Source organism: Lutra lutra, chromosome 1 (assembly GCF_902655055.1).
Source record: "Lutra lutra chromosome 1, mLutLut1.2, whole genome shotgun sequence".
NCBI classification, from domain to species: Eukaryota; Metazoa; Chordata; class Mammalia; order Carnivora; family Mustelidae; genus Lutra; species Lutra lutra.
The window spans coordinates 71,054,930-71,077,943 of record NC_062278.1 but is presented as its reverse complement, the minus strand read 5'-3'; the positions used below and the strand labels follow the sequence as shown (position 1 = coordinate 71,077,943).

At 37.9% G+C, this 23,014-nt stretch overlaps 1 protein-coding gene across 4 annotated transcripts in view; it reads left to right on the top strand.

Annotated features, from left to right (window-relative positions):
• The window catches only part of SLC9A9 (solute carrier family 9 member A9), a 577,794-nt gene that overhangs the window by 128,697 nt on the left and 426,083 nt on the right, over positions 1-23,014 (top strand). For all 4 annotated transcript variants that reach the window (XM_047727082.1, XM_047727072.1, XM_047727098.1 and 1 more), the window contains exon 5: positions 21,645-21,760. In XM_047727082.1, coding sequence (XP_047583038.1) covers positions 21,645-21,760 — 116 coding nt within the window. The remainder of the gene's footprint in view (positions 1-21,644; positions 21,761-23,014) is intronic.

Here is a 23,014-nt window from a genome sequence, read left to right as displayed (position 1 = left end):
ATCTTCTTTATCCATTCATCTGTTGATGGACATCTAGGTTCTTTCCATAGTTTGGCTATTGTAGACATTGCTGCTATAAACATTTGGGTGCACGTGCCCTTCAGATCACTACGTTTGTATCTTTAGGGTAAATACCCAGTAGTGCAATTGCTGGGTCATAGGGTAGCTCTATTTTCAACATTTTGAGGAACCTCCACGCTGTTTTCCAGAGTGGTTGCACCAGCTTGCATTCCCACCAACAGTGTAGGAGGGTCCCCCTTTCTCCGCATCCTCGCCAGCATCTGTCATTTCCTGACTTGTTAATTTTAGCCATTCTGACTGGTGTAAGGTGATATCTCATGGTGGTTTTGATTTGTATTTCCCTGATGCCAAGTGATGTGGAGCACTTTTTCATGTGTCTGTTGGCCATCTGGATGTCTTCTTTGCATAAATGTCTGTTCATGTCTTCTGCCCATTTCTTGATTGGATTATTTGTTCTTTGGGTGTTGAGTTTGTTAAGTTCTTTATAGATTTTGGACACAGCCCTTTATCTGATATGTCGTTTGCAAATATCTTCTCCCATTCTGTCAGTTGTCTTTTGGTTTTGTTAACTGTTTCCTTTGCTGTGCAAAAGCTTTTGATCTTGATAAAATCCCAATAGTTCATTTTTTGCCCTTGCTTCCCTTGCCTTTGGTGATGTTCCTAGGAAGATGTTGCTGTGGCTGAGGTCAAAGAGGTTGCTGCCTCAAGGATTTTGATGGATTCCTTTCTCACACTGAGTCCTTCATCCATTTTGAGTCTATTTTCGTGTGTGGTGTAAGGAAATGATCCAATTTCATTTTTCTGCATGTGGCTGTCCAATTTTCCCAACACCATTTATTGAAGAGGCTGTCTTTGTTCCATTGGACATTCTTTCATGCTTTGTCAAAGATTAGTTGAACATAGAGTTGAGGGTCTATTTCTGGGCTCTCTATTCTGTTCCATTGATCTATGTGTCTGTTTTTGTGCCAGTATCATGCTGTCTTGATGATGACAGCTTTGTAATAGAGCTTCAAGTCCGGAATTGTGATGCCATCAACTTTGGCTTTCTTTTTCAATATTCCTTTGGCTATTCGAGGTCTTTTCTGGTTCCATATAAATTTTAGGATTATTTGTTCCATTACTTTGAAAAAAATGGATGGTACTTTGACAGGTATTGCATTAAATGTGTAGACTGCTTTAGGTAGCATAGACATTTTCACAATATTTGTTCTTCCAATCCAGGAGCATGGAACATTTTTCCATTTCTTTGTGTCTTCCTCAATTTCTTTCATGAGTACTTTATAGTTTTCTGTGTATAGATTCTTAGCCTCTTTGGTTAGGTTTATTCCTAGATATCTTATAGTTTTGGGTGCAATTGTGAATGGGATTGACTCCTTAATTTCTCTTTCTTCTGTCTTGTTGTTGGTGTAAAGAAACACAATTGATTTCTGTGTATTGATTTTATATCCTGACACTTTACTGAATTCCTGGACAAGTTCTAGCAGTTTTGGAGTGGAGTCTTTTGGGTTTTCCACATATAGTATCATATCATCTGCAAAGAGTGATAGTTTGACTTCTTCTTTGCCGATTTGGATGCCTTTAATTTCCTTTTGTTGTCTGATTGCTGAGGCTAGGACTTCTAGTACTATGTTGAATAGCAGTGGTGATAACGGACATCCCTGCCGTGTTCCTGACCTTAGCGGAAAAGCTTTCAGTTTCTCTCCATTGAGAATGATGTTTGCGGTGGGTTTTTCATAGATGGCTTTGATAATATTGAGGTATGTGCCCTCTATCCCTACACTTTGAAGAGTTTTGATCAGGAAGGGATGCTGTACTTTGTCAAATGCTTTTTCAGCATCTATGGAGAGTATCATATGGTTGTTGTTCTTTCTTTTATTAATGTGTTGTATCACATTGATTGATTTGCGGATGTTGAACCAACCTTGCAGCCCTGGAATAAATCCCACTTGGTCGTGGTGAATAATCCTTTTAATGTACTGTTGAATCCTATTGGCTAGTATTTTGGCGAGAATTTTTGCATCTGTGTTCATCAAGGATATTGGTCTGTAGTTCTCTTTTTTGTTGGGATCCTTGTCTGGTTTTGGGATCAAGGTGATGCTGGCCTCATAAAATGAGTTTGGAAGTTTTCCTTCCATTTATATTTTTTGGAACAGTTTCAGGAGAATAGGAATTAGTTCTTCTTTAAATGTTTGGTAGAGTTCCCCCGGGAAGCTGTCTGGCCCTGGGCTTTTGTTTGTTTGGAGATTTTTGATGACTGTTTCAATCTCCTTACTGGTTATGGGTCTGTTCAGGCTTTCTCTTTCTTCCTGGTTCAGTTGTGGTAGTTTATATGTCTCTAAGAATGCATCCATTTCTTCCAGATTGTCAAATTTGTTGGCGTAGAGTTGCTCATAGTATGTTCTTATAATTGTCTGTATTTCTTTGGTGTTAGTTGTCATCTCTCCTCTTTCATTCATGATTTTATTTATTTGGGTCCTTTCTCTTTTCTTTTTGATAAGTCTGGCCAGGGGTTTCTCAATCTTATTAATTCTTACAAAGAACCAGCTCCTGGTTTTGTTGATTTGTTCTATTGTTGTTTTGGTTTCTATTTCATTGATTTCTGCTCTGATCTTTATGATTTCTCTTCTCCTGCTGGGTTTAGGGTTTCTTTCTCGTTCTTTCTCCAGCTCCTTTAGGTGTAGGGTTAGGTTGTGTACCTGAGACCTTTCTTGTTTCTTGAGAAAGGCTTGTACCGCTATATATTTTCCTCTCAGGACTGCCTTTGTTGTGTCCCACAGATTTTGAACCGTTGTGTTTTCATTATCATTTGTTTCCATGAATTTTTTCAATTCTTCTTTAATTTCCTGGTTGACCCATTCATTCTTTAGAAGGATGCTGTTTAGTCTCCATGTATTTGGGTTCTTTCCAAATTTCCTCTTGTGATTGAGTTCTAGCTTCAGAGCATTGTGGTCTGAAAATATGCAGGGAATGATCCCAATCTTTTGATACCGGTTGAGACCTGATTTAGGACCGAGGATGTGATCTATTCTGGAGAATGTTCCATGTGCACTAGAGAAGAATGTGTATTTTGTTGCTTTGGGATGAAATGTTCTGAATATATCTGTGATGTCCATCTGGTCCAGTGTGTCATTTAAGGCCTTTATTTCCTTGTTGATCTTTTGCTTGGATGATCTGTCCATTTCAGTGAGGGGAGTGTTAAAGTCCCCTACTATTATTGTATTATTGTTGATGTGTTTCTTTGATTCTGTTATTAATTGGTTTATATAGTTGGCTGCTCCCATGTTAGGGGCATAGATATTTAAAATTGTTAGATATTCTTGTTGGACAGATCCTTTGAGTATGATATAGCATCCTTCCTCATCTCTTATTATAGTCTTTGGCTTAAAATCTAATTGATTTGATATAAGGATTGCCACTCCTGCTTTCTTCTGATGTCCATTAGCATGGTAAATTGTTTTTCACCCCCGCACTTTAAATCTGGAGATGTCTTCGGGTTTAAAATGAGTTTCTTGTAGGCAACATATAGATGGGTTTTGTTTTTTTATCCATTCTGATACCCTGTGTCTTTTGATTGGGGCATTTAGCCCATTAACATTCAGGGTAACTATTGAGAGATATGAATTTAGTGCCATTGTATTGCCTGTAAGGTGACTGTTATTGTATATTGTCTCTGTTCCTTTCTGATCTACTACTTTTAGGGTCTCTCTTTGCTTAGAGGACCCCTTTCAATATTTCCTGTAGAGCTGGTTTGGTATTTGCAAATTCTTTCAGTTTTTGTTTGTCCTGGAAGCTTTTTATCTCTCCTTCTATTTTCAATGATAGCCTGGATGGATATAGTATTCTTGGCTGCATGTTTTTCTCGTTTAGTGCTATGAATATATCATGCCAGCTCTTTCTGGCCTTCCAGGTCTCTGTGGATAAGTCTGCTGCCAATCTAATGTTTTTACTATTGTATGTTACAGACTTCTTTTCCCGGGCTGCTTTCAGGATTTTCTCTGTCACTAAGACTTGTAAATTTTACTATTAGGTGACGGGGTGTGGACCTATTCTTATTGATTTTGAGGGCGGTTCTCTGATCCTCCTGGATTTTGATGCTTGTTCCCTTTGCCATATTGGGGAAATTCTCTCCAATAATTCTCTCCAATATACCTTCTGCCCCCTTCTCTCTTTCTTCTTGTTCTGGAATCCCAATTATTCTAATGTTGTTTCGTCTTATGGCATCACTTATCTCTCGAATTCTCCCCTCATGGTCCAGTAGCTGTTTGTCCCTCTTTTGCTCAGCTTCTTTATTCTCTGTCATTTGGTCTTCTATATCGCTAATTCTTTTTTCTCCCTCATTTATCCTAGCAGTGAGAGCCTCCATTTTCGCTTGCACCTCATTAATAGCTTTTTTGATTTCAACTTGGTTAGATTTTAGTTCTTTTATTTCTCCAGAAAGGGCTTTTATATCTCCCAAGAGGGTTTCTCTAATATCTTCCATGCCTTTTTCGAGCCCGACTAGAACCTTGAGAATCATCATTCCGAACTCTAGATCTGACATATTACCAATGTCTGTATTGATTAGGTCCCTAGCCTTTGGTACTGCCTCTTGTTCTTTTTTTTGTGGTGAATTTTTCCGCCTTGTCATTTTGTCCAGATAAGAGTATATGAAGGAGCAAGTAAAATACTAAAAGGGTGGCAACAACCCAGGAAAATATGCTTTAACCAAATCAGAAGAGATCCCAAATCGTGAGGGGGGAGAAAGGGGATAAAAAGAGGTTCAGAAAGAAAAAAAAAAATGAAACAATTAAAAGAGAAAACCAATAAAGAAAAAATATAAAAATAAAATATATATATATATATATTAGATAAACTAGTTAAAAAACGTTAAAAAAGAAAAGGGTAAAAGTTAAAAAAATTTAGCAGAAGAAATGAAAAAAAATTGAAAAAGAAAAAAAAATTAAATTAACTTCAAGGCTAAAGAGTCATGGGGAGAAAGCGATGAGTTCCGTGCTTTGCCTTCTCCTCCTCTGGAATTCCGCTGCTCTCCTTGGTATTGAAACTGCACTCCTTGGTAGGTGAATTTGGTCCTGGTTGGATTTCTTGTTGATCTTCTGGGGGAGGGGCCTGTTGTAGTGATTCTCAAGCGTCTTTGCCCGAGGCAGAGTTGCACCACCCTTACCAGGGGCCTGGCTAAGTAATCTGCTTGGGTTCGCTTTCAGGAGCTTTTGTTCCCTGAGCGCTTTCCGTAGAGTTCCGGAGGACAGGAATGAAGATGGCGGCCTCCCAGTCTCCTGCCTGGAGGAGCCGAGAGCCCGGGCCCCCACTCCTCAGTGCGCCCTCAGAGAACAGCGCCCAATTACTCCCGTCACCCTCCCTCTGGCCGTGCTCCGAGCTCACTGAGCCTGTGACCGGTTCAAGGTAACCCTGAGCTTAGAGCTCACTCCTCGGCTCTGTCTCTGTAGCCGGCTTCCCCGTTCTAATACCTGTAAGCTCTGTGACACTCAAACAGCCCCGATCCATCTGTGACCCTGCAGGACCTGAGGCCACGCTCACCTCGCATGGGCTTCACCCCGGTTAAGCCTCTGGAGCGATGTCCCTCAGCGGAACAGACTTTTAAAAGTCCTGATTTTGTGCTCCGTTGCTCCGCCGCTTGCCGGGAGCCTGCCCCTTCCCCCCCGCGGTCTATCTTCCCGTAGCTTTGGATTCACTTCTCTGCCAGTCCTACCTTTCAGAAAGTGGTTGATTTTCTGTTTCTAGAATTGCTGTTCTTCTTCTCTTTGATCTCCCATTGGATTTGTAGGTGTTTGCAATCTTTAGATAAGCTATCTAGCTGATCTCCTGCTACCTGAAGTAGTCTCAGCCTGCTACTTCTCCGCCATCTTGACTCCTCCCCCTACCTGTATCTTTTTAATAGAATAAACCAGCCTCCTTTTTATAAAACACTTAAGCGTTGCTTAAATTCCTCCAGGGAAGGAAACTAACAACCTCCCATAGTACATTTCCAACTCATTCTTTGGACATTTTTCAATAGGCTGATCTGACTCTGTAATGTTCATTACTTCCTTTTTTTCCCCTGGCTTTCTGGAGGAACACAGTTTAAATCCTCTTTCTCTCTTCCTTATGAGCCCTTTCCAGTTTTATACTCTGGGTGTCATGTCGCATGTTGGTTTTCTGTCAGATACCAAACCCAGCTCAATATCTCTTGCCCATTTAACATGTTTTTAATCCCTTAGTTTCTTAGGAGGCATTTTCCAGATAGTTGTTTTGAATAAGAAACTTTTTGCTGAGATCTGTCTGATGTTGAATATAGTGGAATTAGTATGTGACTCTTGGACTGTTGATTTCAGCTAAGGTCATATCAGGATCATGGGATCTATGGGCCCCATACTCAGCAGGGAGTCTTCTCGAGGATTCTCTCTCTCTCCCTTTCCTCTGTCCCTCCTCCTGCTTATGTACATACTTACTCTCTCTGACTCTCTCTCTCTCTCCTTCTCTCTCAAATAAATAAATAAATATTTTTAAAAATAGATACTTCCATTGATCTAGGTCTCTTTCACCTCCATTACTCATTTTGCCATAGATCTGTCTTCTATTGTGTTATCTTATCATTCCATTGGGTCTTGGGAATTTTGTAATACCTGTTTGAATATTTTTGTTTATGGGTGACTAAACCAATTAAGCTATTTGTTACTTCCTGGCAAACTTGTCTTCACCATCTTGGTTCCTTGACTACTTTCTTCAGGGAGACCTGAGATTGGGATGTGGTGGTATCAGAAAAAGTAATATCTTTGGTTTGTTTGGGTTTTTTTTTTTTTGATGCCACCTTCTATCTTTTTTTATTGAGGTATATTAACATACAATATCATATTAGCTTCATTACAACATAATGATTCAATATTTGCATATATTATAAAATTATTACAAGAAATCTACTTAACACTCATTGCCATACATGGCTACCAACTTTTTTTTGTGATGAAACTTTTAAAATCTTCTCAACAACTTTCAGATATGCAATACAGTATCATTAACTATATTTACCATGAAGGTGATCTCTCTGATGTGTGCCATGCCAACCACACTAGATCAAGTATGAAGAATCATTTAAAAGGTAATCTCTTTCCAATCAGGTCACATCAACTTTCTGTAATGAAATTAGATGAAAACATATGTTACTATGTTGAAAACAACTTATTAAAGTCTTCTTTTGAAAGCTCTGAATCTAAGCCTTTCTCAATTCACTGGTTCTCTGAGAGAGATGTTAATGCTAAATGGCCTTTTGTGTTTCCCAACAGAAGTGATAGCTGGAAGAACTAAGAAACCCCTTGGATCATTCAACAGTGATCCTCTGGTAATAGCATAAAAAGATGACTATTATTATGCTCACTTTATGGACAAGGAAACTGAGGAAATGATGAGGTAGTAACTTGCTTATGGTCAAAGAGCTAGAAATTGGCAGAGGCACTTGCCATGCTAGATTTTAACAGTCTGTTTCTCTACATACCTAAGCAGACTGCTCATTACCCACCCACCCCCCATTTTATGCCGAGAACCCTACCAGGATCTGGGCATATAATAGACACTCAATTAAAAATATATTGTGTGGCTGACTAAATAACTTTGATTTCTTCTTCTGCCTCTGAACCTCCTTTTTATAAAGAAGAAGGCACTTATTCCTTCTGTGTTGTATCCTTAAAAATAAAACCACACTTGATAATAGCATGTGCTTTATTCTCCAGAGTAATAGAGTTGTTAAGAAATGAAATCATTAACTATTGGCCAATTCGCCTGGCCTTCATCTACTGATGGTTTACTCTACCGGTTTCAGTCTTACAGCTAAATTCAATGTCTGTTCAACTCAAATCACATGGGGACATGAAGAACTGTCTACATTTCAGTTTAATGCCCTGTAGTGTAAAACCTATGTCAAGAGAATGGGGTTAGTAGATAAGAAGTAAGGACATGGATGAAGAGTAAGTTATATTAATTGTCTGGTGTTGGGTAGGCCAGATAAGTGGGTGATTGTCAGAACCATAGAGTAGTAAGCTGGGCCCCATGTACATCTAGTCCTAGAACCTGGTCAGTTCATATGCCAGGGATACTTGGGATTAATAATATTTAACAAACCAAATACCCTTCTTTAGCAGATGCTTGTGTTGCTGGGGTAGTCTTGTAGGAGTAGTGATCTCAAAGCTCAGGATCTATAAAGGAATAACTGCTTTATGGTATTAAATATTTTATTATGTTATTGTAGTTCTCTAAAGCATTTTGTTGATTTCTACTATATTTGACTAGTGAGTAAATTCTGTTATTAGAAGAAAAGTTCATAAGAGCAGTCTATTTGCTCTGAAAAGTGATTTGAAATGTTATAAAAGAAGTTCACTTTACAACTACAAGGGAATTTCAAGTAATAAGTTGTATTACATGCATCCTAAGCAAAACGGGGCATTTGAAACTCTCCATTAGAGATCAGAAATTTTTTTTTAAAGAATTTATTTATTTATTTGACAGACAGAGATCACAAGTAGGCAGAGAGGCAGGCAGAGAGAGAGAGGTGGAGGCAGGCTCCCTGCTGAGCAGAGAGCCCGATGCGGGGCTCGATCCCAGGACCCTGGGATCATGACCTGAGCTGAAGGCAGAGGCTTAACCCACTGAGCCATCCAGGCGCCCCTATAGATCACAAATTTTTTGAAAATATATTGACGTGGTTGAAAAAGAAGAATTGGGCCAATGAATTTGTATTTGATTTTCGTCACTCATAAGATAAGTTGTTCATTCTATCTTGTCATCTGTAATTATATCTTTAGACCATCGAACAGTAAATAGTATAACATCTTAATTTGAACTAAATATGTTTTAAGCATTTACATTATTTATGAGCTTCCTACTTGCTGAAAAATTGATCTGATTAGGGAAAACCCAAAGAGTTGCATTTTCTTGTTATTTACCTTTTATTGCAACCAGCAGTTGGCTTTAGGATTCCAAATGGTAGAACTGAAGAATATAAACATGCTTTAGGGAATATGAAAAGGGATGGGAAATTTTCTGGGACTAAATTATCAAGTTATATTCAAATTGCTGGTTTTTTTCGCTTTGCTAAAATTCTAGGCAGCAGAGAATCTGTGAAAACTGCCAGTGATGCCAGATCTCTTTAGGAGAAAACTGTCATGGCTTCCTACAAGTCAGGTTCAGTATAATTTTGACCAAGTCATTAACCTAGATGTGTCATGGTTTCTATATTTAGGATAGGTATTCTGGGTTAAATTTTTTTTTCCCCTGACCTAAACAACTTATTCCAACCTGTGTTTCAGTTTTACACTTGAGGAAAAATGGCAAAAGAAAGGCTTTAAGGTAGTAGATAGGCTCTAAGCATTTTGTGGTAGTTCTTCATGTGTGAAAGAATAATGGACCTTGATTTTATTCACCTTCTAGGAAGAGTAAGAGCAAATGAGGTAACAATCATACATATGTGTTTAAAGTGAAAAGTAGTAGCTGCTCAGGAGTCCCTGGGGCTAAGCAAACTTGGAACTCAAGCTGAGAAGTATAGAAGACTGAAGAAAAAATGTTTACTAATAATGAGGAAATACAGACTTGCAAGTTGTAGAAGAGCTCACTAGCCAAATTATTTCATTAATTTTCTACTTATTTAAATTATATCTGTATGTATGTATCCAAATTTAATAGAAACACTGTGCAGAAATAAAGAAGTGACATTTAGAGGGGAAAAAAAAGAAAAAGAAAAGTAGTAATCAAGGGGCCACTTGTATAGGGAAGCAAGCACCATTCTTGCTGCTTTAGCACAGATGAATTTCATACTTTGAGATATTTTGTTCAAGCTTCTTTTTATTAATAAAAGCATTATATGTATATATGTGCGTGCACACACACACACACACACACACACACACACACACACACACACATATACAATTTGTACTGCCATCAAAGCCTCTTAGTTATTATACTTCATTCCAAAGCAAAGAAACCTGTTGTTTGGTTTAACCAGCACAAAACTGCTTTTAATAAACATGCAGTTTCTGCTAGGATTTTTAAAAATATTTAAAAATAAAAGCTTGAGGATTCTCTTACCATTTTTGAAAACTCGGTAGTAAGGACTTTGCAGTTACCAGCCTCAGATAAGACCCAAACAATCATCCAGCTCTCTCTCTCTGATAGGGAAAGAGGAGGGGGGGGGGTCTCTGTACCTAGGAAAAAAGTCTCTGCAGAACTGCAGATCACAGGCATAACAAAGGTTTGTTAAATTTTATATTGTAGTGGGTTAAGACATCCTTTCACTCCCTAGCCCCACCCTATTTTTCATTTTCTTCTACAAGGAGTTCCAAACTGCAGCCAAAAAGTAATAACACCTTGAATCCTCACATGCTGTCCATTAGTCTTCATCTTTAATCCATGAATAGCAGGGAAACCAAGTCACTAAGCAAAAGGTATTAGGTGCTTTCTATATGTGGTCCTGTAACCTAACTGCATCTTGGGCAAGCTCCACTGATGAATTTAAAGTGTTACCATATTAAGGAGTGCACCATCCGAACCAGAACACACACCAATGGCTGAGGCCAGATGGTTCTCATTTAGAGAGTCCTACTCAAAAGTATGGCCTGGGACCAGCAACAATGGTACCACCTGGGAGCTCATTAAAAATGCAGAATCTCAGGGCTTACTCCAGATCTGCTGATTCCCCAGTCTGGACATTAGGGACAAGATGTGATTGAGAACACTTGTTCTAGATCCTGGCTACATACCAGAACAGTGGAAGGACTTTTAAAAAAATTCTGGTGCATGGGTTCCATCTGCAGAGACTCTGATATATTTGGTCTGGGATGTAGCCTGGGCATGATAATTTTCAGAACTCTCTGTGTGATTCTAATATGCAGCAAAATTTGAGGACCATTGAATTAGACTTCCTAATGATACATAGTGGAAGAATTCATCACATTGAGTTACCCAGCTTTCACTGTCCATACCTGATGTGTTACCACCCACTTGTTTTGCTGGCCTATGGTGACTATCCCTATTCCTCCTCCTACTACCACAACTCAGATCTGACCCCATCTGCCTTTCAAGGAAGATTCATCTCCAATACCTCCATCCCCCAGACCATATTCTACCTTCCCTCCTTTGAAACCCATATCATTTTGCCTTTAGCTTTTTTACCGAAACTACAGCTTTTCACATAGTAGTACAGTCATTTATACACATGACTTATCCTTTCTCCTAAGCTGTGAGCTCCTAGAGGACAGAAGCTACATCTGATTCATCTTTGTAACTCTTAGGACCTATCAAGGCTGGCTGAAGTGTGCATAGGAATGGAGGTGGGAACCGAGAGGACAAAAGAGAGAACAGCCCAGATATGCTATCTTCAAATTAGTTGGGTAAGATGGGGAAACAAAGAATATATGGCTGCAATTTAAGACCTTGAGGAAATAAAGGAGAGAGTTTTATAAACCATATCAAGGGATGAACGATGGGGATACAAACTGATAGTGGGATGGAGGCAAAAGAGCAGTGATTACAACTAGTGACCACTAAGCGTGGTTTTCTGAAAGAAGACAGAGAAGTAGAGAATAGGGTAAAATTGAGGGAGCAGGAGATAAGTGAGGAACTCAAGTTACTCAGAGAATTTTAGGGGTCACACATCCCAGGATGCTGGTGCAGGCTATCATTCAGTGGGTGTGGCTAAGTTGCACTTCCTTCATTGTTCCTTTCGGTCTTCTCAGAAGTGATCCCCTTTCATGCCTGAATGAGCCAGCATGCTCCCAGATAGTGGATATAAGTAGACACACAACAAGGATGCCTGGTTAAGTTCTTACCTGTGTTTAGTTAATCTTTTAGTAGATCTCTACCTCTTAGTGCATGTCAACATTGCATTTTATGCCCATTCCATATTCATGCTTGGGATTTATATCATATTTTCTCCAAGAACCTTGAAGTACTTTACAGGAGAGGAGATTATATCTCTGCAGGCAATTGCATAAGTTGCTATAGAAGCAGGAATTGTCACGAAAGTGCGCAGGTGAGTGAGGGCTCCAGGGAAGGTCCAGTAAAGTGGCAAGTTAACACACAGATGGGCACTGGAGTATTTAGGAAATGTACTCACTTAATTTTCTTCCAAGGGACCCACAGTCTTAGAGTCTTAGACCCCAGTGATGGGTAAAGAACAGTGTATTGCATCACAGCCTCCTCTCTGCCGCCTTTCCATTATTTTTTTTTAATTATTTATTTATTTGACAGACTGAGATCACAGGTAGGCAGAGAGAGAGGAAGGGAAGCAGGCTCCCCGCTGAGCAGAGAGCCCAATGCAGGGCTAGATCCCAGGACCCTGGGATCACGACCCGAGCCGAAGGCAGAGGCTTTAACCCACTGAGCCACCCAGGCATCCCCCGCCTTTCCATTATTGAAAAAATGTGGTATCCAGTTCAGGCTCGCAGGAACCAGATATAGAACTGACTTAAAGGAGAAATCATGGAAGGCATGGTGCTTTCCATGCCCTTTTACAGCCTAATTAAATGCTTGAAAGGAAGGTCTCCTGGGCCACTCATAACCCTTAAAGAGCTAGTCCCAATATAATATGTCAAAGGCATTCTACCAGGAACAAAGAATATAGTAATTTGCTTCTTAAATTTGTGAAGCCAAGGCAAAGACATCTTAAATTTTCCATTTAGTGTCCAATAGTAAAAAGTAGAAAGGAACATGTATTTAAATTTCATTTCTATGATTTAGGTTTCTTTGCTTATAAAATAAGAATCCTCATGGCTGCCCAACTGGTGTGTGTGTGTGTGTGTGTGTGTGTGTGTGTGTGTGTGTGTAGATTTAAAAATATATAAAATGTAGTAACATGGGACCTGGCACAGGGCAGGTACAAATGTTCAGTTTTTTTCCCTCTGTCTTTCTCTTACTTTTATTCCTATCACATCTTCTTAGAGCCTTAGGGCCAGAGAGCCTACTACTTAATGCCAGATAGGTGACTTGAGAAAAATCAAGTTTCCATGGGGTGGCAACTGTGGGAAATTCGTTGTTCTGGTGATGACTGTTGCAAACAAAGTTTTTGAGTTGTCAGATGTCCTAATATAGAATTTCCCAACCCCAACACACATGCATTTATGCCCCTGTCAATGAACCCTCCCCCCATTGTTCTCCTTCCTCCTACCCTCATCCCATTACCTAATCAGCCTCTGCTTTCCACTTAGGGACAGAAAAACTGAATGTAACCTTCCCCTTTCTCTAAAGCCTGTCTCCCTCCAACCCTTTCATAGAAGAGAGGATTGGGGCAGGTTCTTTTAACATGCCCGCAAGCCACCCAGGTGACTCCTTCATCCTCTTCTTTCCCCCAACCTTCAATGAAACAGAAGGGACAAAGTCTTAAAATTGGTGAGAAAAGTAGAATGGGCCAAGGGGGCCATATACCATTGTGAGATCTGAGTACCTGCTTCAGTTAAAACAGAGCCTCAGGGGGCACCTGGGTGGCTCAGTGGGTTAAGCCGCTGCCTTAGGCTCAGATCATGATCTCAGGGTCCTGGGATCGAGCCCCGCATCGGGCTCTCTGCTCAGCAGGGAGCCTGCTTCCTCCTCTCTCTCTGCCTGCCTCTCTGCCTGCTTATGATCTCTGTCTGTCAAATAAATAAATAAATAAAATCTTTAAAAAAAAAAAACTCTTAAAAACAGAGCCTCAGGTTTCATAGACTCTTGAGGCAGAGCAGCCTGTACTGAGCGCTGAAGTGAAAACCATGGGTGGAGTCACAGCCTAGTCAGGAAGGCCTTTTCCCCTCATCTCTACAGTGAGTGGCAGATGGCAGATGATTCCCTGGATTGCCAAAGGAAGGGTTTCATTTTGTCCATTGAATTTTGTACTGACTGAAGAACAAACCACATTCAGTGGGAAAGGTTTCGCATTCTAGGAAAAAAAAAAAAAACACTATTTGGGACATCCCATGTATTGATGAAACACTACTGGCAGTTTCCTTACTTGAATGTATATTTCAGGTGTAGCAGATAAGCCACCTTCCTCTCAAACCCTGTCCTGAGTCCCCAGGTAAAGAGAGTTTCATCTTTGTGAACTCCATGCACTTGATCTTCACTTCTTCCAGGACACCTCCAGGACACTTAGTGCTTGCTTTTCCTTCCTTCCTTCCTTCCTTCCTTCCTTCCTTCCTTCCTTCCTTTCTTCCTTCCTTCCTTCCTCCCTCCCTCCCTCCCTTCCTTCCTCTCTCTCTTTCTTTCTTTCTTTAAAAAAGATTTATTTATTTGAGAGAGAGAGAGAGACAGTTACTGACAGAGATAGTGAGAGAGAGCACAAGTGGGGAGGAGAGGGAGAAGCATGCCAACATTTCGAACTTGTGTCTCTTCCATAAAATAAAGTTCCCCTTTAATATTCCCCAACTGGAGAAGTGTGCACATGTGCAGTCTATATTTCTCTCCATAGGATTAGTAACAATACTAATAATTAATTATAAATTAGCTATTAAATGTCTGGTTCCCCCAACAAAATGTAAGCTCCCTCAGAGGAGGAATTATATCTTTGGGTAATCTTTGGTTTCATAAATGAGTCAATGAGCAAATTAATGAACGCATGAGTGAATGAATAAATGAATTTGGCTAGAAGACCTTCCCAACCCCATCTAGCCCAGCATTAAGAAATTATTAATTCTCTCATAGAAACAGAGAAGAGACTGGTGGTTGCTAGGGGCAGGGAGTGGGACAGGAGATGTGAATGAAGATGATGAAAAGGTACAAACTTCCAGTTATAAGATGCATAAGTTCTAGGAATGTAATGCATAGCATGATGACTATAGTTGATAATACTGTCTTGAATATTTGAAAGTTGCTTTCTGAGAGAGTAGATCTTAAAATTGCTCACCATACACAAAAATGTAACTGTGGGGTGACAGATATGTTATTGAACTTTTTTTGGTAATCATTTTGCAATATATACATGTATTAAATCATGGCATTATGTACCTTGAACTTATCCACTGTTATATGTCAACTATATGTCAATAAAGCCCAAAATTTAAAAAAAGAATTTATGAATTCTCCAGTGGGGTATTACTCTTTAATGCATGCTCCAGGGGAAAAAAAAAAAAAAGAAAGAAAGAAAATGTGAGATATAAACTATCCATAAAATGTGAACAAATACATAGGGAAAGATATTTATCTAAAGGAAAATGCTTAGGTATAGAAATTGGAAATCTAGATGTACATTATAACCGTCATATTGCTTTCAGAGCCTGTTGGTTCTCGATTTTCCCACTGCAGAATGAGCTTCATATAGTGGCCTGTTTCACATGATTTCACAGGCAGGGATGTGACTCTTGCAACAGTTAAAGGGACTGGCCCACACGGCTGAATCTCCAAACTGACAACTCCCCTAACTTATCCCTAGCAATATGAAAAAACTACCTTTCTAGTAGGTCTATTCATTGCTTGATCAAGACTACTTTAAAAAAAAAGAAGTAAGTATATTCTTTCTTAAAAATACTGATAGAGATTAAGATGGCATACTTAGAAATCATCCAAGCAATTGAACATTTTAGAACCCTTTTTTCCTTTTTTAAAAAAAATTCTAGTTAGTTAACATGCAATTTAATATTAGTTTCAGGTGTAAATATGGCGATTCAACACTTCAATACAACATCCTACGCTTATCCCATGTATCCTCTTTCATATCCATCACCTATTTAACCCGTGACCCCACCCACCTCTCCTCTGCCCAACCATAAGCTTGTTCTCTATAGTTGAGAGTTGGCTTCTAGGTCTGTCTTTATCTTCTTTTTTCTTTGTTTCAAGTTTTTATTTAAATTCTAGTTAGTTAACATATGGTGTAATATAGGTTTGGGGAGTAGAATTTAGTGATTCATCACTTATATGGAACACCCAGTGCTCATCACAACAAGTGCCTTCCTTAATACCCAACACCCATTTAGCCCATCAGTTGCCCACCTCCCCTCCAGCAACCTTCAACTACATGGTCAACTAATCTTTCACAAAGCAAGAAGTAATACCCAAAGGAAAAAAGATAGTCTCTTTAACAAATGGTGTTGGGAAAACTGGACAGCAACATGCAAAAAAATGATACTGGACCACCTTCTCATACCATACAGGAAATAGATTTAAAATGGATGAAAGACCTAAATGTGAGATTGGAAATCATCAAAATCCTTGAAGATAACCCAGGCAGTAACATCTTACACATCAGCTGTAATAACACCTTACTAGACATGTCTCTGGAGGCAAGGGAAACAAAAAGCAAAAATGAACTATTGGGGCTTCATCAAGATGAAAAGCCTCTGCTTTCTATGAAGGAAATAATCAACAAAACTAAAATGCAACCCATGGAATGGGAAGAAGATATTTGCAAATGACATATCTGATACAGGATTCGTATCCAAAATCTATAAAGAACTTACCAAACTCAACACCCAAAAAACAAATAATCCAGTTAAGAAATGGACAGATGACATGAGTAGACATCTTTCCAAAGAAGACATCCAGATGGCTAACAGACACATGAAAAGATCTTCAACATCACTCATCATCAGGGAAATACGAGTAAAAACTATGATGAGATATCCCCTCACACAAGTCTGAGTAGCTAAAATTAACAACACGGGAAACAACAGATGTTGGCGAGGATGCAGAGAATGGGGAACACTCTTATACTCTTGGTGGACATGCAAACTGGTAAAGCCACTCTGGAAAACAGTATGGAGGTTCCTAAAAAAATTAAAAATAAAACTACTATGACCTAGCAGTTACACTACTAGGTATTTACCCAAAGTATACAAAAATACTGATTCAAGGGCACCTGGGTGGCTCAGTGGGTTAAGCCTCTTCCTTCAGCTCAGGTCATGATCTCAGGATCCTGGGATGGAGCCCCGCATTGGGCTCTCTGCTCAGCAGGGAGCCTGCTTCCCCCTCTCTCTCTGCCTGCCTCTCTGTCTACTTGTGATCTGTCAAATAAATAAATAAAATCTTTAAAAAATATATTGATTCAAAGGGACACATGCACCCCAATGTTTATAGTAACATTTCAACAATAGCCAAATTATGAAAAAGCCCAAATGTCTATTGACTAATGAATGAATAAAGAAGAGGTGGTATGTGTACACCTGTGTATACACAATGGAATATTATTCAGCTATTAAAAAGAATGATATCTTGCCATTTGCAATGATGTGGATGGAGCTAAAATATATTATTATGCTAAGTGAAATAAGTTAGAGAAAAACAAATACTATATTATTTCACTCATATGTGGAAATTAAGAAGAACATAAGGGAAGGAAGAAAAAGAGAGGGAGGCACATGGAACTTTTTTCACAAGTCTTTAGGCTTGGAGATTTAATGGTGTAAAATAAGCTCTTGAAATTTAAAGTAAGTTCACATATCTAGACACTTAATAAAGTAAGTGTGTAGAGTATTGTGTTGGGCATTTCCCCAAATTCTGTTTTACCCAGTGCTTCCTATTAGCATCAGTGACATGACTGCCGTCATGTAATACTCTACTCTTTGAGAGTAGGTTATGGATTTCTACTTTTGTATCCTCCATAGCACAAGGACTTTGCTTTTCAAAGAATAGGACCAGTGGATATTTGTCAAAATCAATGTTATCAACAGTTCTGCATTTTATGAGGCAGTTCTGCTTCTACCCATCCCTGTGACCCAGGCTGTCACTAACCCCTGGAGGACATCTTATTCAGGTTCATCATATTCACAGCATTGCATGTATTGGACTTCACCAGATTCCCTATCCCCATCAAACCACATCTCCCCTGTATCCTGAGCATCTGAAATACTTTCTATGAAGTGCTGATAGACTGTACCACTCTGAGAATATGATAATTGCTAATGGTTTCACTTTTTTTAGCTTCCCAATTAACATAGTTATAACTAGTTTTTATTAATAATGTAGTAACAATGACAAGAGCTACCATTTATAAAGAAGGGTGTGGCACATGGTAAAGACACTAATTATTGGATTATTATAATTACCAGTGATGATGACCATTGTTATTAGTATTGAGCTTGCAATGAACTAGACATTTTTTCTCCTTTTTTGGTAATATCTCAAGTAAGCCATTGGAATTATAGTTATTTTATGTCCAGGAGTTGATTTGAAGTAAATAAACTAATTGTGGTTAGGCATGTGTGTATGTGTGTGTGTGTGTGTGTACATTCATGTGTGTTTCTCCTGATTTCAAAGCAACTCAAAAGCTTTATAGAGTTGGTGGTTAAGGATGTAGGCTTTAGCATCCAGCTCTCTGGGTTGAAATCCAGCTCTCTCATAAGCTAATTTCTGTTACCTTAGTCAAGTTATCTAATGTCTCTGAGTCCTAATTTTCTCATATGTAAAAAGGAATAATTATAGAACCTAATTTATAGAATTTTGAAGATTAAGTGACACAATAAATATCTATTGTGTTACATAATAGCATTTGGTAATGTATGTTGTTATTTATTTTTTGTTATTACTATTTTTTAAAAGAACTAGAAGAATGTAGAAAAGCAGAAAGAAAAGTAGTCACATTTAATTTCATTATTTAACCACTATTAACATTTTAGATTATATACCTCTGGTCTTTTCCTGTTTGTATGCATGCCTAAGTCTGTTCAATTTTTATAAAATTAGAAATTATTATTTGTTACCACTTTATAATTTGCTTCATCAGTTTACTTTTCTGTGTCTAATATAAAATCTTATATATAGTAGTATTAATTGCATATTAGTCCATATATGTGTGTTTTGTAATTTATTCACTGGATATTTAGATTTCTTTGAATTTTTCACTCTTATAAACAAGAGAAATATAATATAATTTGAATACACACCTTTTGGTACATATTGAATTAATTTTTGGCATAAGTTTGTAGGCAAGCATTTAATAAGCCATAGAATATTTGAAAATTGATACTTTAATTAAGGCTTTAATTTAATTTCCATCAATAGTATATGAGACTTCTAGTTTCTATATAATCTTCTCAAGCCTAGCTAGTGTATATGCATATTTTTTTCACCTAATCTAATGGCTTCTGTGCAATATGGGAAAAGTCATTTTAATTCTAAGCCTAGATTCCCAGCCTATAAAATTAATTAATAAGTATAAAATTCAGAAATATAGTACAGGTCATAAAGTTTATATTGATTCCGGAGCCTGTTGATGCTCAATCTTTGAAGCCTAATTCAAATGAGAAAGGCCTGTGGTGAAGTTGGGTTAGTACCCAAAGAGGCTGAAGGGATGACTATCGGAGAGCATTCCCGTCAATGTTTTAACTGCCCAGATTGTCCCAGTGTTGATCCCATTTGCAGATTCCAGTTCAGAGCATGATACAATTAACAGATATAAATCAAATTTATGGTAATTTTTATTGTTATCTATCAGGTAAAATGTATGGCTCATAAGGGCAGGAATCTTTGTTTTCTTCACTGATGTATTTTAAGAATTTAGCACAGAGCTTGAAACAGAGTAGGGATTAAATAATAAATGTCTATTAAATGAACAAATATACTGAATGAAGCTACCCTGCACCTGTCAACAGGCTGCATGACCTAGTAACTGGCAGAATACCCTTCCCAGCATGAGTGTGAGTAAACTGCCATGATTAAGACCTCTTGGACTTGCCTCTTCCAACAACCATTGTTGTGTCCCATGACAAAGCCTTTCTCAGATATGTTAATACCTTCAGCCTAGTTAAGATTCAGCCTTCTCACTATAGTCCACATTCTTCATAGGAATGTTGGCCCTCTCTGCTCGAACCCATTATGGCTTAATAATTACAACTCAGAGGGTAGTATTATTTCCAAGTTCTTAGAGATACTCCATTGTTGTGCCTTTGTACAAACTAGAGCCACCACCTAATAGGATAGCTGTGAATATATTATATATGGGACAATATATAATATAAAATATAGAACTATTCATCTAGGCAATATCATGAGCTGGTTAAAAGCCTGGGCTAAGGAGTCAGTTCCCCACAGTTCAGATCTGGTTTTGCAAATTAATAGCTATATCATCTTGTGCCTGTTACCTGATGACACTGTGTTCAGTTTTCTCATCTATAAAATGCAAATACTGCCTTCCTTATAGGATTAATGTGTGGATTGAGTTAGTTAAAGCATGTAAATAAATATAAATAGTAAGCACATATTACCTATTTTGATAAATATTATTAGCAGTAATAATAACCGCATTGAGAATGTACTACATGTCAGAAACCAAATGTACATTATCTCTGATAATCCTTAAAACAATTCTATGGGCTAGCTATTATTGTTATCTCTATTTCATTAATAAGGCTATTGAGGTTCAGAAAGTTTTAGTAATGTTCTAAATCCACATAGCTGGTGAGTGGTAGAACCTAGATTTATTTATTTTTATTTTTTTTTAAGATTTTATTTATTTATTTGACAGACAGAGATTACAAGTAGGCAGAGAGGCAGGCAGAGAGAGAGGGGAAAAGCAGGCTCCCTGCTGAGCAGAGAGCCCGATGCGGGGCTCGATCCCAGGACCCTGGGATCATGACCTGAGCTGAAGGCAGAGGCTTTAACCCACTGAGCCACCCAGGTGCCCCTAGTACCTAGATTTAAATGCAGATGTGTCCAAAATATTTTCTCATGGAGAAACTTTTTTAACAGAATCTGAAACACCTGCATTTTCTTTGACATTATAATTTCTAATATCTGTTTTCTAGTCTTTTTAGCCATGCTCACAACTTAGAACATTTTTAAAGAAATTAAGTTTCAAAGCATGTGAATATTTAAACATCCATCTATTGGTCTGAGGATCTACAATTTCTAAAGACTCTCAGAGTCGCTAATAGTGATTTTACTATGGTCCAGCATCAATCTCTGTATTTCCTCTACTAGGATTTTGGCAACAATCAGTCAGTTAAATAAATAAATACAATTTAAAAGCTATAGGGTGGCAAATGATGACCAAGATAGATAAGCTATGTTCCATGGTGTGTTTGGTAAGCTTATAAACCTTTTATACTCTCATGAAAAGAATAGCTATCCTTGCAAGATCAAAACATAAACCTTTCAGGATTCATTTTCAACAACATATTGAAGTTATAGGAGTTCTTTCCTAACAGTGATTCTGTACCCAGTGTGAAAGTGTCTTGACATTAGCAGTGGTAGAGACCCATCTATTGTAAAGCAACTTGTTGACTAGGTGTGCTATGTGTGACAAATATCCTCTTCATTGCAGTGACAGACTTGAAATTTGAACACATTTCAGACATCCCTACCACACAAAACAATGAAAACCGAAAAGCAATGCATTTACAAATGTTAATCCAGCTGCTATATTTGTGGCCATAATTTGCTATAACATATTTGACAGATTATTTTTTATATCCTTGAGATGTATTTATTTTCATTGAAATATGCTATAAAATATTCTTTTGCCTTTTACCAGATGAATGAATTAGGATATTTGGTTAAAATGTATTTCATAGTCAAGAGATTTACACAGTGTACTGAGAGCTAGCATGACCATGACTTGGCAGAGTGGCGGTAATTTGTGCATGATGCTTACTCAGGAAACACATTAGAATGTTAGCTATGATAGCATGGATTTGCACAGGATTCAGCATAATGTTTGAAGATCTTATTTTTCTCTTCAACAGGTTAATTATGTATGGCTTTGTGAAAGCTATGGTATATGCTGGCCAGTTGAAAAATGGAGACTTCCATTTCACTGACTGTTTGTTTTTTGGTTCACTGATGTCTGCTACAGATCCAGGTAATTGTTCAAATAGTATGGTTTTTTTTTCTTTTTAAGAATCAAACATTTAAACTAAATGTTTCTCTAAAGACCATCACCTGAGTCTACATCATAATAATTCCATATTCTTCTTGACTTGCAGTTGACACATGTGTTAGTGATTTAAAAAAGAAAGGAAAGGAATAGGTGAATATCCTAACAGCTTTCAAAAAGTGGATCTGAAAACAATTTCAGTAGTGGGAAGTTCAGACTTTAAAATTCATTACGGCTTATTTCTCTAGAATGTATAGTCATTTTGAGCTATAGGCCTTATTTTTTTCTCCAACTTGTCTTCTTTCAAAAGTGATCTGTTGAATTAAATGGTAAAAAATATTTTCAAAAAGATTGTTTATGGGTGCCTGGGTGGTTCAGTCAGTTAAGCATCTGCCTTTGGTTCAGGTCATGATCTAAGGGTCCTGTGTTCGAGTACTGCACTGCGGTCCCTGCTCAGAGGGGAGTCTGCTTCTCTCACTCCCACTACCCCTTATCCCTGCTTGTGTTCTTTCTCTCTTGCTTTCTCTCTCTCAAATAAATTAATTAAATCTTAAAAAAAAATTGTTTACTATGGAGCTTTTCAAACACATTAAGAGTAGGGAGAATAATAAAAAGAATTGTCATATACCTTTTAGCAATTACCAATATGGCCAGTATTTTTGTCTATACCCCCCTACACTTCCTTTTATCATGACTGGATTATGTTAGAGTAAATCTCAGACATCATATCATTTTATTTGTAAATATTTGGAAAAGTGAACATTGCCATTATGAAACCTAAAAATATTTATAATTATTCTTTAGTATTATCAAAGAGGTACTCTCTGTTGAAATATACTCAAATGTCATTTTATCATTATCATTGTTAGTTTGTGTAATAGTTTGAATTAGGACCAAATAAGGGTTGCATGTTACAATTGATTAATATGACTATTGAGTCTCTTTTAATTTATATGTTCCTCCTCCATCTTCTATTTTTGTCAGTTATTTGTTTAGAGAAAAAATAGGCAATTTGTCTTGTAATTGAAATGAATATGGCTCCTTAAAATATTCTCCTATACTGCATTATTTCTTGTAAAACTGATGGTTAAATCTAGAGGCTTAATGAGATTCATGTTCATCTTTTTGGGCAAGATTACTTTATAAGTGGTGCTGCGAGTTTCTAAAGTTTCTAAAGCGAGTTTCTAAAACACCACATAGTGATTAGTGACTTAGCTGTCAACCTTACTCACCACACTA